At 46.4% G+C, this 19,722-nt stretch overlaps 1 protein-coding gene across 1 annotated transcript in view; it reads right to left on the reverse strand.

Annotated features, from left to right (window-relative positions):
* Nucleotides 1-18,778, reverse strand: part of LOC136627333 (zinc finger protein 84-like) — a 31,205-nt gene extending 12,427 nt beyond the window's left edge. Inside the window, exons 1-5 of the mRNA XM_066602347.1 lie at nt 18,684-18,778; nt 11,502-11,605; nt 9,346-9,525; nt 9,140-9,263; nt 8,993-9,057 (exon numbers count right to left, since the gene is read on the reverse strand). Of these exons, the coding sequence (XP_066458444.1) occupies nt 8,993-9,057; nt 9,140-9,263; nt 9,346-9,525; nt 11,502-11,579 (447 nt within the window). The 5' untranslated portion in view covers nt 11,580-11,605; nt 18,684-18,778. The remainder of the gene's footprint in view (nt 1-8,992; nt 9,058-9,139; nt 9,264-9,345; nt 9,526-11,501; nt 11,606-18,683) is intronic.
* Nucleotides 18,779-19,722: the final 944 nt, after the last annotated feature.

Consider the following 19,722-nt stretch of genomic DNA (forward strand, 5'->3'; position numbering starts at 1 on the left):
ATGTAACTGGACAACCCCTTTAATTGTTCTTGTTGTAATGATGTATACATTCCCTTCACTTTCAATGTCTTCCTAATTATCTGTTAATGATGAGAAGATCTAGATGAGGAATTCTATATTTCTTGATATTTTTACAATAACATTTAGAGCTTACTCATCCTCACCATACGTCTGTGAAGTTATTTTGGTTTGTTCTCGAGTTAGCTGTCTATAGGAGGCCCAGCAGGAAACCTCTTGTCCCAGTGGGTTATGTTCTAACTGCTCTGACATTATTTGAGGGTCTCACAGAGGTTCTTCTAGCTTTATCTTCCTCTGCCCAAAGCTCTGTTCCATGTGTCCTCAGGAATGGAAGAAAGAAAACTGGCTGGCGAGAGTCATTGTTAGCCTGGGTTCCCACACAGCGGAATCCCGGCGGAAATCTTGCGGTTTGGCCGCAGCGAAAAACCGCAAGTTTTCCGCCGGGAGAAGCGCTGCTTCAAAACCCGCGGAACTTAGCCGCGGGTTTTGAAGCGGCCCAGCCGCTCGCTCTTCCGCTGCGACTGGCGCTCCCATAGAGGAGAGCGCGGACGCAGCGGAGGAAGAAAAAGACTGAGCATGCTGCAGCCAGCTAATCCGCACCGCAGTGCCTGCTTCTGCCGGCTTTGCCGCGGCGGATTTGCCGTCCCGTGTAGACGAAATTTCTGAAAAATCTCGTCCACATGGCTGGCTAATCCCAGGATTAGGGGCCGCAGGCGGATTTGCCGCAGCGAAATTCCGGACGGAATTTCCGTGGCAAATCCGCCCCGTGTGAACCCAGCCTTACTCTTCTCTGTCTTTCTTTACTTCTTTGAGAGATTTGGACAGGGTTGGGAATTTTGAGAAAAGGGGCAGAATCTCCTACTGGAAAGTGAGACCTTAATGTCCTTATATTTTTCATATGTGGCTATTGTAACCACTTAGGGATGGCCAATATGCCATCAACTCATATACCTCACTAATGGACTTTTAACCTGTAAATACATCTTTTAAAAGGTGGTGGCTAAGTTGACTGACAGCCAGGGTCCTGCTCTAAAAGCCAGGTATGGAGAAATCTTAGATTCTGGCAGTTTAACTTTTTACATGCCATAATCAATAACAACTACAGCATTTAAGCATATGATAGGGAGAAGGGGTTCCTTCTGTCACCCATCGGCACCCCACAGGGCGATTGCAAGGTAACAACAGGTTCCCATGTCAGCTGGATGCCTAACAAAGGTCTCCCCATCTGCAATGTAACTCCAGCAGAGTCCAACAGGCTGCTGTCATAGGCTTAGTAGAATGCACTACATAAGTAATGCAGTGTACTATCATAGCAATTGAACTCTCATAACTTCAGGTTTCCTTGAGGGACTGAAAAATAGCATCAAAAGAAGTTCTATATAAAGTTTGCTTTAGGATTAAAAAAAAATCTAGTTTAGAAATAAATATGCATTTTTCCCCATAAAAACCCTTTTTCAATAGATAAAAGATGAACATAAATTAAACAAAAATAGCACATAATAGGTCCCTCAGTATTCCCCTGCTGTCCGCTGTCAAAGTAGTCCGTGGGCAACATGCAGTGGCAGCTTTGACAGCTGACAGCACAGGAACGCCAAGGAGCGTAAGTATAGGACTTACATGGCTGGATTCAGTGCTTCAGCTCCTATGAGCCAATAACTGTAGTTCATAGGAGCTGACAGATTCCCTTTAAACATTGCAGTTGTCAAAATTATTATTAACCCTTTCCAGTCCAATTTGTATCCTGGTTTTCCTAGGGGGCTTGCTCTTTTTCTGCCATTATACAACAGCGCTATCTGCTGCTAAAGCCAGTACTGCATGAGATGACACGTTGGATAGGCTCCGACAGCAGAGAGGAAGGCAATATACAGTAAGAGAACCCTGATGGCCGTCTTCCAACATAAGAGCTGTACAGCCTTAAATCATGATGTCTTCAGAGGTCAGACAGTGGATTGGAAAGGGTTAATCAGCATGCAGTTTTACAGGTAAACAGAAGTTACAATTCTATTTCTGTCTGTTCAGTTTGGTCTGACTCTTGGCTACTCTGTAGGCCAATGCTCTCCATGCTTCTCTATTCTCTACGGCTGCTTTCAGTTGCCTGATGTCCATCTCGTGTCCTTGGTGTCCAGCCAATGTCTTCCCAGGTTCCTTTTACCACTGACCATTTCAAGTAACATCTCTTTTTCCAGTGAATTCGCTCTCATCACGTGTCCAAAGTACATCAGTCTGGTGATCTCGCCTTCCAGGGTCACCTCTGGGTTGATACGGTCCAGGACAGCTTTGTTGGTGACCATACCGGTCTGGGGATAGTACAAGCTTTCTCCAACAAGATAACTCGAAAGAGTCTATTTTTCTTCTGCCTGCTACCCTTAAAGGGGTTGTCCCGCGAAAGCAAGTGGGGTTCAGCACTTCTGTATGGCCATATTAATGCACTTTGTAATGTACATTGTGCATTAAATATGAGCCATACAGAAGTTATTCACTTACCTGTTCCGTTGCTGGCGTCCTCGTCTCCATGGTGCCGTCTAATTTTCAGCGTCTAATCGCCCGATTAGACGCGCTTGCGCAGTCCGGTCTTCTGCTTTTCTCAATAGGGCTGCTTGTGCCGGAGAGCGGCACCTCGTAGCTCCGCCCCATCACGTGCCGATTCCAGCCAATCAGGAGGCTGGAATCGGCAATGGACCGCACAGAAGAGCTGCGGTCCACCGAGGGAGAAGATCCCGACGACCATCTTCACCAGGTAAGTAAGAAGTCATCGGAGCGCGGGGATTCAGGTAAGCACTGTCCGGTTTTTATTTTTAACCCCTGCATCGGGTTTGTCTCGCGCCGAACGGGGATGCTATTGAAAAAAAAAAAAAAACGTTTCGGCGCGGGACAACCCCTTTAATGTCCACATCCCACAGCCATACTGTATACATTATAGAATGAGAGCAGTGCCTCCAGAGGAGTGGCTAATAATTCAATGTGCACTAAATAATGTATACCGACTTATGAAGTTTTATGAGGTTTATTTTCATTTTTATATATGTTTCTAATTTTTATCAATATGGAATCTTAAGGTGTTTTTGATCATATTACCTCGTATTTAATTGATTGTTTTATATTAATGTTATTAGAAAAGACAGTAAGTCACACCAGAATGAATGAATACAGATGACCATCGGTTTCAGTGATCACAAATGATTACGCAATGACTTCACATTGACAGTGAATTTGGAGCGCACTCTGCGCTCCAAGCCACGCTCCAAACCAAGAGTTACCATGTTTTTTTTTGCACATGCCCCAGAAGTTACGTCATCATTAGATGGATTGGCGTCCATCATAAGTAGAATTTAGAGAGTGTCCTTTCACTATAAATAAGGTTGATGTATGAACATATGGAATGAGCTTGACAAAGGCGTTTGTTTACGCCGAAACGCATTGCTCCAATAAAGATGCATTAATTCTTGAAACTTAGAACTATACCCTCGTTCCCGACGAGCGCGGAGGACTTTTTTTTTCATTTCCAAGAATATGTTGTAATTGGGAAGACAATGGCTGTGATGAGCCTTTGTTACATGGTGACTGAGGCATCCTTGCACTTCCATATTGCATCCATGCTCACCATGGCTGTATGCTCCAGTGCTAATCTATGCTTTATCTCAACTGTTGAGCTGTCACTATAATTAATTTGACCCTTTCCTCCTGTTTTGCTCCTCCCTCCTATTCCGCCCTCACTGGCTCTTGTGGTTAGAGCCAGTATATATATAAAGATGCCTTTTCTGTGGAAGTTGTCCACTCGGGGCTCATGTAGGAGAAGAGGTCAATAAGAAGTGAGAAGATGTGGGCCAACAATTATATAGATATTTGGTACTTTATTTCAAGAAACCAGATAAAGAGCATTGTCAGTTTCCCGACAGGTCCCTGATTGTAAACTGAAAGTGACCAAGACCATGGATAACTGGCTTCAGGCCTTTTCAGTTTTTGGCTGCATTATGGGCCAGCAACATTCGTAACACTGTGGGAAACTTTTAATTTACATGGATCCTATATTAAACACTTTAAAAAACTTACAGCTTGGTGGAGGTACGATGAAAACTTCAGCTGGTGTTTGGCATTGTGCCTAGATATTGGGTGGGCTGTTAAGTCTACAGATGCGTGGCTTCATTTGAATGATGTCCCAAAGCACTTTCCAGTAGTAGCCACCACTTCTGGGGAAGGAAATTTCACTCATTCCAGGTCAGTGACCATCTGGTGGCCCGAAGTTTGCTGGTTATTCAACAAGGGGCACTGGAAAGTTATTTGGCTTGTCTCAGCACAAGCATGGATGTTCAGCATGCAGAGGTTCCCACTTTACTTTTCAGCATCCTCACCCTGCTCAGGCTTCTTAAACAAAACCTGCCTTCCATGCACAGGTTGAAGGCAAGGACCCCAGTGAGCACAGGCACGATGGAGCCATGACTAGACCAGTAGCCCAATAAGGAGGGTGCTGCAGATGTGCATTTTGGATTTATTTTAGTTTTTTCATCCCCTTCCTGTATAGCCATTCTGCTCTATTTGCTAATAACCTGAAATCAGCTAGAGAACACCTGGATGTACTTTGTGAGAGGGTCCAAAAGGATGCGTTCCTGGGCAGAATGTTTGCCCATTCCCCTACCCCGCTTCCTATATTGCAGGTTTATCAGCTTGGGCAGTTTCTAAAAAGAAACTACGAAAGTTCAGATGAATTCACCACCTCTCCAAGGCTCCTAGGTAAATGATGGAATTTCCAAGGAGGAAGTATATGTGTCTCATTGCTCAACTCCACTGGTCTGGGCACCCTAATGGCTAAGTCAGATACAGAATAAAGTGCTCACTCCTCCCAGTCCACCCGGATTGTCATGAGCTTCAGGGTTGCCAGGTGTATGAGGAGCACTATTATGACACGTGTTCCCTTGGAATGTTCTCTCTTGTGTCATTACTTTTGTGGGGGCAAAAAAAAACCATGCCATGAGCACAACTCGTTGAGCAGAAACCAAGAAGCCAAGAAGTGACTAGCCAGAACACAGAATTTGTTTAACGAGGTCCTTAAAAGCAGACTTTTGTGGTGGAGGGAATTTGACACGTTACAATTGACATACCTGTGTACACACTCTGTAAATAAGGACAGTTCAAAGTTAGAAGATTCCTGACTCTGCAAGCCCCACGGGATTAGGGCTTATTTTGGGAGTGAATAGTGTGCTGGCAGTTGGCTTGGCATTTTTGTAAAAGCCTCTTTTTCTCTTGGTGCGTTCTCTCATTAACTGGCATACCAGTTACTGGGCTTCTAGACAGACAGACTTAGTGGTATGCATTGTATTATGACCTGTCTTCTTCTTACTTTGAGGCTCTTTGTTTGCCACATCAACTTGTTCTTTGCTGTTTGGAGTATAAGCATTTGCTTTTGAGTCTGGCATGTGCCAGAGGCGGAGAATACAATTGGCAAACGTATCAGGACCTCTGGCTGCAGGCAGCTCCATCGGGAGGCCATGCTCGCCTTTCCTCTAGGAGTTTTTAACAAACGTGTGATGTCCTTGGTGAGACCTTCAGTTACTTCTACAACTTGGACATCCTATGGTAGGGTCTGGTATGAGATTCTGCGAGGTTTGAGGCTATTCTTTTATATCTGTCTCGCCTTCAAGAGGAAGGGTTTTGAGCATCATTACACAAAGGCGGTTAATTTCGGTGTTGGCTGGATGTCACTAAGGACCTTGTTAGTCAGGCTCTAAAGAATTGTGGAAAGAGTATGTTTCTGAAGAAAGCAGACACCTGTTCTCCTACGTCCTCCTACAGTAATTGAATTGGGCCAGGCTTCTCGGGATGTTTGCAGTTTCAATTTTGAGTCTACCCAGTTAAGTGGTTTGTTTCGTAGCATTTTTTGGTGTCTTTCAGGTTGGGCGCGTAGTTCCAACATTGCAGTCAGTGAGGATGTGAGGGGTTCATGGTTGCCCATTAGCATACATTTCTGAGCTTGTTTTTTCAGACTGTGTTTGAATTATTGTTTATCCAGCAAAAAAGGGAAAAATTCTAGTCCCATGTGGTTGCCATATTCCAGTACAGAGGTGACCCCCATAAGGGAATCTGGTACTCACAGATTTTGGGGTGGTGACAGAGGCAGCTTGGGCCGGGTTATTAAATGCCTAGGTCCATTGCATAGGGAGGTCTTCTTGGTTTGTGGATTATATCCAAAGAGCTGTTGATCTAACGTTTTGTTCCTTTTTCAGATGTTCGGCAGCCATCTGTGTGGTTCCTGGGCCACTTGTATACATTCAGGGCAAGGCTCTGTCTGCAGGCCATGTGGCTGAAGTCTTGGCTTTTTGAATGCTGATGTTCACTGGAAGGGCATCAGAAGGCTGCGGTGACCACAGGTCCTTTCAAAAAGTGATTGGTATCAAAAAAATTTTGAATGGCCAAAATTTTGAGTTATTCATGCAGGAGAGAACAATCTTTGTTTCCTTTGGGTAGCTGAGCTTCTCACCCTCACGAGAGCCGATTCTGAACACGTTCCATGTTTCTTTTTGGAGCGCATGTTGGTATGGATGGTATTTGTTCCAAGAGTGATAAGTAGCGATTTCACAGTTGTCGAGAAGTATTGACGCATTGGTCATCTCATTTTATTTGGGGCCCGTCAAGTGCAGTCTTCCTCATTAGCTTGAGGAAGGTCTTCCTGACCGAAACGTCGCTACATTTTGCTGTAATGGGGTAAATAAACGTTTTTGCATCTTTCAACATTCTTGTCTGCTTCCGGTTGCTACTACTTTTGTCTGGAGTGCAGTCATCCGATATAGACAGTTGGAAGTGTCTGAATACATATTGGCCCATTAAAACAGGCAATTTCACTTATGAACGACTGTCTGTTTACTGTGAATGGAGGTGGGAGGGCTGGAACAATCCCCAACCAGCTCTGCCTCCATTTCTAGCAATCATCGTTGCAATGACTTATCGGGCATCTGCACCCGACAGGTCGTACCATGTAAAAGGGTCCTAAATCTCGTTCACAGGAAGGTAAAGCTTGTAAATCCTACACTAAATTCGCTGAAGTGTAAAGTAGCTGAAAGAATAACTGCACAGCCAGACTATGGACTGGACCATTTCTACGAATTATGAGAATATAGGAAATGTCATAGTGGATGCAGATTTTAGGCTATAGTTGCTCCTTAATTCTATAAATGCTTCTATTTCTAGATGTTTGATTCTAGATCATTATAAAGTGCCTCTAAATACTGCATTTTGTAAAGGCCGTCCCTTTAAAACAAAGTTACTGGAGAATAACTAATGCTTGTACCCATTGTGTTTGTCTTCACGATTATCAGACAAGTGGATTTCTTTTTTAGCTGTACGGACAATTATCCCGGATTTACTTGCAGATGTCTTGGTTTACTAGTCTTGGGTATCGGACAAGATTTTGAGCTGTTTTTATACTGGCACTGTTCCTAATAACTCTCAGGTGTGACGGTTCTGGTTATCTGAAGTCTCTGACAACTATCTGTAATTTACAGCCAGATGTATTTGGCATTGTTGTACTCCCAGATTCTTGTAAGCTCTCATTCATTATTGTACTAATAATGTATACAGTCCTTACAAGTTCTTACTAAAGTTAGCTCATGGCTAAGGGCCCATTTAGACACAATGATTATGGCTCAAAATTCACTCAAAAGCCATCTTTTAAGTGATAATTGTTGCGTGTAAATGTGCCCATCTTTGACTTTTCTGCCAAACAATGGATTTTAGTTCGGCATGAAATCCATCGTTCGGCAGAACAGCTGATAAGAAGGACCGAACGCTGTATTGTGCCCGGGGAGCGCTGATTACATTGTCTCAGCTGTCAGCCCCAGGCTAAACAAAGGGAATGTATTCAGCGAACAGCAGGTGGTCTGTTCCCTGGATACAGCTCCCAGTGGCTCACATGCTGCTAATTGCTACTAATAAACATTAGTACTAAGTAGTAGTTTTATGCAAACTCATCACTCAAAATTCATCTTTTGAGCAATCATCTTTGTGTCTAAATGCATCCTTAGTGCTGAGAAAATCTAGATAAGGAATCCTACAAACACCGGACACTATTACTGAACCCCACCATACATCTGGGTGACATTATTTTGGCTAGCTGTCCATAGAAAGTCCAGAAGGAAACCTTTTGTCTGAGTGGGTTATGTTCTATCTACTCTGATGGCCACATAGCTGCAGTTCTGGAAGCCGGACATAGATATTAGATGGCGGCTCAATGACCCCTCAGGAACCTCATACACATGTATATCCAGCATGGCTAGACACGCTGCACGTTGTCCCAGTGGAGGTGATCAGTGTCTACCAGACACATCCGCTGCTTGTCTCGGGGGAAATAAAGGAGCAGATAGATATAAATCTAACCTGTTGGCTCCTTATTCCCACCAGCAGTCTCCACCGCCTGAAAACTGGGAGAAGATCCATACAATATTTAAAGGGTTTACGAAAAGAATGATCAAAGTCCACTTTTTTTCCATGTTGTGCTGCTGATGGCAGATAAATGCCAAAATGATCCTAGTCCATTCTAGAGCCGTGCAAATTCAACACAGTTGTTGGAAGAAATATAACTGGTCTGCTACCTCATTTTATGTGGCCCCAACAGGCATTCCACTCACCCAGCCTGTAAGCCTGACTCAGCTGATGCGGAGTCTGTGACCACTGACATCTTTTCCGCGATGCCTGCATACGCCGTCATGTAAACTGCGCAGACGCTGAGGGAACAGGTCAGCAGTCATTGACTAAGCAGTGGCTGACGGGCCAGAGCTGCAGGCTAGGTGAGTGGAATGTCTATAGGGATGCTGCTCGGCCAGAGGCCAATAGAGAATTCACTATTACTACTACGGCTACTATAATGGACCCCATTACTAATCCAGCCGTCTCCACCAGCCTCATCACACAACTAGAAGACATCTAATAAGACTGAAGACAAGAGCTTCACAGCCCTTCTACAGATCAGAGGAACATCTCCACCTACCTGATGGTCCTGTGGAAGAAGAGGATGGGGACATCTCTCTGGTGGGCTTCTCTTACTGGATGGAGCTGGAGGAAACACAGACGGACACTGAAGTCATTCTCTATATACAGATAATAAAGTCCCTGTGGATTTAGTCCTGTCTATTACCTGGTGATGGGAGCAGCTGGCGGGTCTCCATCATGGCCTCCTTGTACAGATCCTTGTGTCCTTCTAAATACTCCCACTCCTCCATGGAGAAATAGACAGCGACATCCTGACACCTTATAGGAACCTGACAACACAATATACAGTCATTACCCAGAAGCCTCCAGTGCTGTTACTGTATAATGTCCCAGCATTCCCTGCAGCGTCACCTCTCCAGTCAGCAGCTCAATCATCTTGTTGGTGAGTTCTAGAATCTTCTGTACATTGATGTCCTCATGTATCAGGGGGTGAGATGGGGGCCCCATGATTGGGCTCAGGGGTCTTCCCCACCCATCACACGCAGGGGCCCGACAGCCATCACTAGAGGTCTTCTTCACTACTGTGTAATCCTGTATATGGGAGACATTAATAAATATTGTCAGGAATCCCTCACTTCCACTATGACCTATTGTCAGAAACGTTGACACCCGAGGCAGACCTGTAAGGTACATTTAATTCCAAAACTCATGGTAGATGGAACCCAAATAGCACCCTGTAAGGCCTAATACACCCCAACACACCTCGCTGCCACCACTGACTATTTTGGACAGGTAGGTCAGCCACCACACAGTCACCAGACTGCAGAGTTATGGATCCCTGAAAGCATTCACGGAAGACTAATAAAGTTATTCTTACTCTACAAGAAGAGGCAGCAATGCTTAGAGCGTATAAGTACACACAAACAGTAGAACACAAAACAGACAAAATAAGAGAAAATAATAGTCTATGATGTTTTCAATAGCCCCGATACTCAGGGAGCCACCGCAGAGCGGGGTACGCAAAGAAAGCAATTTATGAGTCACTCAGGGGGTCTGACGTCATCACTGAGCAGGTTGGGTATATGCGTGGATCATCTGGATGGAACATACAAAACATGATCTGCAACCAATGATCGTCTATACATATAGGTGATCCTGTGTGTTCTAGGGGGTCACACAGCGACAGGAGTAACTGCACCCAGTCTGCAGTATCTTCATGATTCCAAAAATGTACCTACTGTTGGGCTGGGACCTTTGGGGTACCCATAAACTCCTTTACAAATTCCTCTCTTGATAAATACACTACCATGGCACAGAGCCGAAATATCTGCTTGAAATACACAAGCCATGTGATGGGGTAAGTGGTTGGGGGGCGGTGTGGGAGGGGGGGGGGGGTAATTAACATCCCCTTGTCACCTGGTGACTTGCTTACCATCATGATAAAAGCCTTCCTGGGAAAAATGTAAATCAAAGACCTCTGCAGATGTGAAGGAGGGAGGAATAAAATTTGAAGATTTCAACCCAGTTTTCCTCTAGTCCAGTACTTCAAGGAAAGCTGGGTGACCATTACCAAGATCATAATACTACAAATATCCCTACAGACATCATCTGTTATCATAGATACGAATGATGTAATGTGGCATAATCAGAATCCTTCCCCCCTCCAGTGACATAATCTGTTATCACTATAGATAAGAATGATGTAATGTGACATCATAAGAATCCCTCCCCCCTCCAGTGACATAATCTGTTATCACCATAGATAAGAATGATGTAATGTGACATCATCAGAATCTCTCTCCCCTCTTCAGTGACATCATTAGTTATTATCATGGATAAGAATGATGTAATGTGACATCATCAGAATCTCTCACCTCCCCAGTGACATCATCTGTTATTACCATAGATATGAATGATGTGACATCATCAGAATCTCTCACCTCCCCAGTGACATCATCTGTTATTACCATAGATAAGAATGATGTAATGTGACATCATCAGAATCCCTCCCCCCTCCAGTGACATAATCTGTTATTACCATAGATAAGAATGATGTAATGTGACATCATCAGAATCTCTCTCCCCTCTTCAGTGACATCATTAGTTATTACCATGGATAAGAATGATGTAATGTGACATCATCAGAATCTCTCACCTCCCCAGTGACATCATCTGTTATTACCGTAAATACGAATGATGTAATGTGACATCATTAGAATCCCTTCCCCCTCCAGTGACATCATCAGAATCTCTCCCCCCTCCAGTGACATCATCTGTTGTTACCATAGATAAGAATGATGTAATGTGACATCATCAGAATCTCTCACCTCCCCAGTGACATCATCAGAATCTCTCCCCCCTCCAGTGACATCATCTGTTGTTACCATAGATAAGAATGATGTAATGTGACATCATCAGAATCTCTCCCCTCTCCAGTGACATCATCTGTTATTACCATAGATAAGAATGATGTAATGTGACATCAGAATCTCTCCCCTCTCCAGTGACATCATCTGTTATTACCATAAATAAGAATGATGTAATGTGACATCATTAGAATCTCTCACCTCCCCAGTAAGCTGGAAGAATATCTCTAGGGTGAGATTTAATACACTTTCTGCCATTTTTCTTCTGCCCTCCTCCATCTATGATGAATCAATCCTGTAGGGACCTGAATGGAAAGAATATATAAAAACCACAAACAACAACATAACAATAAATTTACTGCAGATAATAAGAGGAAACGTTTTAAAGTGTTTTCCCATTGCTTCACAACCCCTGTGTCATTCCTGGTTGCTCCTGACCAGGACATGTGACTGCTGCCGCCAATCACTGGCTATAAAAGGTCTCCTCTGTAGCCAGTGATTGGCTGCAGCAGTCACATGTCCTGATAAGCAACAACCAGGAAGAACGCAGGTGTTGTGAAGCAAGTCATGGGAAAACATGAGATATTTAAAGGAACCTGTCAGAGTTTTGCAAAGTGCAAACTGCAGGCAACACAAAATCCCACCAGGGTTCTCCTCACCCGGATCAGTTGGACTGATAGCCGAACCAGGCAGGGAGAAGTCGGCAGCGACCGCCCCAATGACTCTTCTCCAAGTTCAGAGCTGCTTTTTACAGTGTTGTCTCTGAAGAGATGCAGTGTTTTAGGGCACAAAATAGATGTCTCTGGTACTGTTGTATCTTGATGCCACCAGAAGACCTGGGTGGAGACAAGGGAAAGTATTCGTGACAGGCAGTTGACGCTCCCGGTTCGTGATTGGCTGCAGGAGATTAGCACTGTAGCCCATGGTCTGTAATGCGGCTGTCTTGCTACTGTTCCGCTCTTTCATTATGTCTCCTCCGGCCAGCTGTGCGTGTCCACGGGGCTCCATTCTGCCCTGCCTACTCTGTCGCTCTATGTGTTGGCAGCGGCGAAGCATTCTCAGAACATAGCAGTTCTGTCCAGCGACGATGGCATCCGACGCTGCAAGTGCCCCCTCCGCCGTGCACGAAACTTTGATTTGCGAGTGTCGAGTTTGAAAGCTGCCAGCCGCTGCACTACTAGTAAATCACAGCTGCCAGCGATGCCAAGAAGTGCACAGAGACATACAGCGTGTCACACTTAAAGGGGTTGTCCCGCGCCGAAACGTTTTTGTTTTTTTTTCAATAGCCCCCCCGTTCGGCGCGAGACAAACCCGATGCAGGGGTTTAAAAAAAAACCGGATAGTACTTACCCGAATCCCCGCGCTCCGGTGACTTCTTACTTACCTTGCGAAGATGGCCGCCGGGATCTTCACCCACGGTGGACCGCAGGTCTTCTCCCATGGTGCACCGTGGGCTCTGTGCGTTCCATTGCCGATTCCAGCCTCCTGATTGGCTGGAATCGGCACATGTGACGGGGCGGAGCTACGAGGAGCAGCTCTCCGGCACGAGCGGCCCCATTCAGAAGGGAGAAGACCGGACTGCGCAAGCGCGTCTAATCGGGAGATTAGATGCTGAAATTAGACGGCACCATGGAGACGAGGACGCTAGCAACGGAACAGGTAAGTAAATAACTTCTGTATGGCTCATAATTAATGCACGATGTACATTACAAAGTGCATTAATATGGCCATACAGAAGTGTATACCCCCACTTGCTTTCGCGGGACAACCCCTTTAAGGGTCGTGGGGAGTAAAAAACATTACAGCCAGGGGCCCTGCAGGGAGCGCGGGGCTGAAGGGCCATGATGAATAGAACTGAATAGCATCATGACACACAGAGCACGGCCGACGTGTGCGTCGCGATAACTGCATGACATGGAGGCCGCCAGGGAACAGCTGCAATCACCTGGCAGGGGAGACCATACTCAGAACGACTGCAGATGATAGGGGAGAAGCAGGGAGAACACACTGGCTGCACACACAGCTGTAATGGCAGCTCCATGGCTGGGCAGCAAGTCATTGTCCCCTGGAGCCGGAGGTGTCCAATCAGGTACTGGGGGCGTCACCTGGCTGTCAAGAAGCCTAACTTTTCTCCACCCACCACTTCCGGTGGCATCAAGATACAACAGTACTGATGTCTGCAATGTACATGCGTGTTGGTATGTATGTATGACAAATAGAAAGCATCTTGGGCGCCATCATGCCAGGAGTTCAGAACGGTGACATTGCAGCCTCTGATTGGTCACCTGACATCTGCTGCCGGCAGAGATCAGGATCAGCGTAGAATCAAGTACACAGTTTTTTCCTTGGACGACCCCTTTAAGCATTTTTTCTCATTACAGTTTGAAGTTAAATGACACGATGGCGCCGGTGAGTATTTAGTGCTGTGTGGCATTCTGACAACATGCTAGGTGTCAACTTTCAGACAATCTATGGGTATGAAGGGGGGGAGGGGAAATGCAAGTTTTCAACTTTGTAATTTAGGTACTACTTCTACATGTGAAAAGTGTAAAAATTGTCCTCGTTACCAGAGGTGCAAAATGTCCAAAATCGCTGGCAGCAAAAGGGTTAATAATCCCCTCCCCAATCGGTGGTGACATGAGAGGATGGTAGATGCTAAATTCCAATGGGCTACGTGATATCTGATGACATCATCAGTGTGACCCGACTACTGTGTGGGAGGAGCCATTCTGGAGTTTGCTAGGATGTTTGTTTCTTGATGACTCTAAGTGTTCACTTACATTTCCCGCATATGTCGCCGCCCTGCTGTTTATTTGTACATGAAAATACGTGTTTGGGCACATAATTATATGCGCAAAAGAAGACAGGCTTTCGGCATATGTCACGCACATTCATGCAGCCCATTGATTTCAATAGGCTTCTGCGCTGCACAAAAGCCAGAACATGTGACATATCTGCACATGAACCCACTGTAATCAATGGCTTCTGTTCAATGCATATTACGCAGGCAAACCTTGTGCCCGTAATGCGCTGTGCAAATACACTCATGTGAATGCGCCCTGAAGGTTATTTCCTTAGGGCCTTTTTACACCAGACGGCGTGTCGGCGCAGATGCTCTATAGATCGTCGAGCGCTCATCGTTCTTGTGCTTCTACATAGTAGGGATCATCGCTGAGTGAATGGAGGCGCAGCGAGTCGGGGATCATTCAGTGCGTCGTTCATAGATGAGCGGCTGCCTGTTTACACGGGCCGCTCCATCGTTACGTTGGGGATGTAATTACACGGAGCGATAGCGTTTAGTTTCCCCCTGGATGCCGGAATCTGACTGACTTATCGGCTGGGTAAAGGGTCCTTATTCAGCACTTTCTTACTTGTGATAAATTTCTGGGTTTTCTCCTTGCGGATTAATGAAGAGAACTTATTTCAATAACGAATGACATTGCAGGGCGGGGAACCAGCTGGAAACGGCACAAAAGGAAAGAAATGGGCACAAAGATGGGCATTTTACACCATAGTGTGATTTAACCCCTTTAGTGGCACGCCTGGAAAATCTCCGGGGCTTGCTGCACTGATAATGCAGTTAAACCCCGGAAGATTTCTGTGGACAACTCTAGTGCTGAAATGTTGGCCAGGACACACAGTTATTGTGCCAGTGAAAGCGTTTGCCACTTCGAAATACCTCAGGAAAATCTCTGGGCTTCATGCACTGGCATGATAATAAACCTGCCACTGAAGGATTAAAGGGCTAAATGGGTTTGCCCACTGATGTAACACATGGAGGGTCATCCCCGGCATCACATACAGATGAGTTCACCCCAATCCAAAGTGCTTCTATAAAGAGCTGTGGAATATGATTGCTGCTGCCTGGTCTTATATTTCCTGAAGGTCATACAAATAGCCACCAAAATAACCCTGCAGGGGGCGCCCTCTAGCCTCACTCCTGCCCCTGCAAGTTTGACAATTTGGATAAGGAACCCACTTAGTTTTAAGTCCCCGCAGAACCACACCCCCGCTCGCCTTTTTCTGACCCCAATTTAATATCTCGTCCATATGTCCATCATGTTTAATATCAGGAATGTATCCATCCATAGATACGAAGCATGATAGGAGACAGATGATCGGCTGCACCTATAGGCAATTCTGGGGGTTGCACATGGATGGGTGTAACTGCACCAGGTCCGCAGTGTCCTCTCGGTTCTGAGCTAAGGGCCTCCGTGTGAAGCATGATCTCCAATATTAAATTCTCCTTTGATATGGACTCTAACAGTCACCATGCCTTAACATCTACAAGAAACATCCGGGGCGGAAGGGGTTAGTTAGCATCTACCTGTCACTAGCTAACCTTATTGCCATCATGATTAAAAGCCTACTTGAGGAAGACTAAAGAATCAGGCATGTGAGGGGAGGGGAGAGACAAGGAGGGATGACGTCAGCTCAACTTTCCAAGTGTCCTGAACGGCAGCTGATTGATATTGGACAGCTGGGGGGGGGGGGGGGGGGGGGACATTATCAAAATATTTATACCACGACCAGGACTGTAACTAGGGGGCGCTCTAATAACTATGTATACATATATCAGGGGACAGTACAGAGATCTCCCATCATCTAGTTATACCCACAACTGTAATTAGGGGGAGCTCTAATAACTATGTATATATATATCAGGGGACAGTACAGAGATCTCCCATCATCTAGTTATACCCACAACTGTAATTAGGGGGAGCTCTAATAACAATGTATACATATATCAGGGGTCAGTACAGGAATCTCCCAACATCTAGCTATACCCAGGACTGTAACTAGAGGGCGCTCTAATAACTATGTATAGATATATCAGGGGACAGTACAGAGATCTCCCATCATCTAGTTATACCCAGGACTGTAACTAGAGGGCGCTCTAATAACTATGTATAGATATATCAGGGGATAATACAGAAATCTCTCCCATCATCTAGTTATACCCAGGTATGAGCTAGGGGGCGCTCTAACAACTATGTATAGTTATATCAGGGGACAGTATGGAGATCTCTCGCATCATCTAGCTATACCCAGGACTATAACTAGGGGGTGCTCTAATAACTATGTATAGATATATCAAGAGACAATACAGAGATCTCTCCCATCATCTAGCTATACCCGGGATCGTAACTAGGAGGCGCTCTAATAACTATGTATACATATATCAGGGGACAGTACAGAGATCTCCCATCATCTAGTTATACCCAGGACTGTAACTAGGGGGCGCTCTAACAACTATGTATACATATATCAGGGGACAGTACAGAAATCTCCTAGTTATACCCAGAACTGTAACTAGGGGGAGCTCTAATAACTATGTATACATATATCAGGGGACAGTACAGAGATCTCCCATCATCTAGTTATACCCACAACTGTAACTAGGGGGAGCTCTAATAACTATGTATACATATATCAGGGGACAGTACAGAGATCTCCTAGTTATACCCAGGACTGTAACTAGGGGGAGCTCTAATAACTATGTATACATATATCAGGGGACAGTACAGAGATCTCCCATCATCTAGTTATACCCACAACTGTAACTAGGGGGAGCTCTAATAACTATGTATACATATATCAGAGGACAGTACAGAGATCTCCCATCATCTAGTTAAACCCAGAACTGTAACTAGGGGCGCTCTAATAACTATGTATACATATATCAGAGGACAGTACAGAGATCTCCCATCATCTAGTTATACCCAGGACTGTAACTAGGGGGCGCTCTAATAACTATGTATACATATATCAGAGGACAGTACAGAGATCTCCCATCATCTAGTTATACCCAGAACTGTAACTAGGGGGAGCTCTAATAACTATGTATACATATATCAGCGGACAGTACAGAGATCTCCCATCATCTAGTTATACCCAGAACTGTAACTCGGGGGTGTTCTAATAACTACCGTATGTATCAGTACAGAGATCTCTCCCATCATCTAGATATACCCAGGACTGTAACTAGGGGGCGCTCTCTCCACCTAGAGCAGTGAGGGCAAAACTTTTTTAGCCATGGAGCCCTTCTTGAAGCAAAAGTTTCTTGTGGAGCCCCACAGAGGGTGTGGTCAGGGGAGGGGTTAGGGGCGGGGCATATCACAACTTAAATTTTACCGCTGTCATCATAGAAATGGACAGCGTTGTTTCAAAAAACCACAGTGAGGAAAACTGGAGGGCGACTGACATACAGTCTACTGGATATATTATCATGCTGTGGGATTGAATCCTGCACCGCATGTCACCCGCACCGCATGTCACCCGCGACGCATGCCACCCGCAGGGTTCTGTGCAGATACTTTCCACAACGTGTGAATGAGATTTTTTAAAAAGATCTTCCTTTTTCCTGCTACAGAAAATCTGCCCTATGTAGTGACAGCGTCCCCCAGGGGCGGCCCCACGTAGTGACAGCGTCCCCCAGGGGCGGCCCCACGTAGTGACAGCGTCCCCCAGGGGCGGCCCCACGTAGCGACAGCGTCCCCCAGGGGCGGCCCCACGTAGTGACAGCGTCCCCCAGGGGCGGCCCCACGTAGTGACAGCGTCCCCCAGGGGCGGCCCCACGTAGTGACAGCGTCCCCCAGGGGCGGCCCCACGTAGTGACAGCGTCCCCCAGGGGCGGCCCCACGTAGCGACAGCGTCCCCCAGGGGCGGCCCCACGTAGTGACAGCGTCCCCCAGGGGCGGCCCCACGTAGCGACAGCGTCCCCCAGGGGCGGCCCCACGTAGTGACAGCGTCCCCCAGGGGCGGCCCCACGTAGTGACAGCGTCCCCCAGGGGCGGCCCCGGTAGTTACAGCGGCCCCGGTAGTGACGGCATCCCCGGTAGTCACAGCGTCCCCCAGGGGCGGCCCCGGTAGTCACAGCGTCCCCCAGGGGCGGCCCCGGTAGTCACAGCGTCCCCCAGGGGCGGCCCCGGTAGTCACAGCGTCCCCCAGGGGCGGCCCCGGTAGTCACAGCGGCCCCGGTAGTGACGGCGTCCTCCAGGGGCGGCCCCGGTAGTGACGGCCCCGACAGTAACAGTGTCCCCCAGGGGCGGCCCCGGCAGTAACAGTGTCCCCCACGGCGGCCCCGGCAGTAACAGTGTCCCCCACAGCGGCCCCCGTAGTAACAGTGTCCCCCATGGGCTGCCCCAGTAGTAACAGTGTCCCCCCATAGTAATAGTGTCCCTCACGGCGGCCCCAGTAGTGTTAGTGTCCCCCACGGCAGCCCCCATAATGATAGTGTGCCCCACGGCAGCCCCAGTAGTGTTAGTGTCCCCCACGGCAGCCCCCATAATGATAGTGTTCCCCACGGTGGCCCCCGTAGTGATAGCGTCTGACACACCAACCCCAGGAGCATTAGTTGCCCCCTGAAACCATTATACTTACCTCTTCTCTATTTATAAGCTCCGCTGCTCAACTCAATCAGGACTCCACAAATCTCCACCTGCAGAGCCAAACAACCGTGAGCTTCCAGGACCTGTGATGATGTCACTGTCATGTGATTACCGATGTGGGAGGAGTCACATGACCAGGGGGATCAGCCTCTGTAGGAGTCTGCTGCTGGATGAGCAGGGGGCATACTGTTTATCATGGATGTAGCAGAGTTGTATGTGTGTAATGTACACGCTCCTGTACTGTATGTGTATTGTGGATGTAGCAGAGCTGTATGTGTGTAATGTACACGCTCCTGTACTGTATGTGTATTGTGGATGTAGCAGAGCTGTATGTGTGTAATGTACACGCTCCTGTACTGTATGTGTATTGTGGATGTAGCAGAGCTGTATGTGTAATGTACACGCTCCTGTACTGTATGTGTATTGTGGATGTAGCAGAGCTGTATGTGTGTAATGTACACGCTCCTGTACTGTATGTGTATTGTGGATGTAGCAGAGCTGTATGTGTAATGTACACGCTCCTGTACTGTATGTGTATTGTGGATGTAGCAGAGCTGTATGTGTGTAATGTACACGCTCCTGTACTGTATGTGTATTGTGGATGTAGCAGAGCTGTATGTGTGTAATGTACACGCTCCTGTACTGTATGTGTATTGTGGATGTAGCAGAGCTGTATGTGTGTAATGTACACGCTCCTGTACTGTATGTGTATTGTGGATGTAGCAGAGCTGTATGTGTGTAATGTACACGCTCCTGTACTGTATGTGTATTGTGGATGTAGCAGAGCTGTATGTGTGTAATGTACATGCTCCTGTACTGTATGTGTATTGTGGATGTAGTAGAGCTGTATGTGTGTAATGTACACGCTCCTGTACTGTATGTGTATTGTGGATGTAGCAGGGCTGTATGTGTGTAATGTACACGCTCCTGTACTGTATGTGTATTGTGGATGTAGCAGAGCTGTATGTGTGTAATGTACACGCTCCTGTACTGTATGTGTACTGTGGATGTAGCAGAGCTGTATGTGTGTA

The sequence above is a fragment of the Eleutherodactylus coqui genome, chromosome 5 (assembly GCF_035609145.1).
Source record: "Eleutherodactylus coqui strain aEleCoq1 chromosome 5, aEleCoq1.hap1, whole genome shotgun sequence".
In the NCBI taxonomy this organism is placed as follows: Eukaryota; Metazoa; Chordata; class Amphibia; order Anura; family Eleutherodactylidae; genus Eleutherodactylus; species Eleutherodactylus coqui.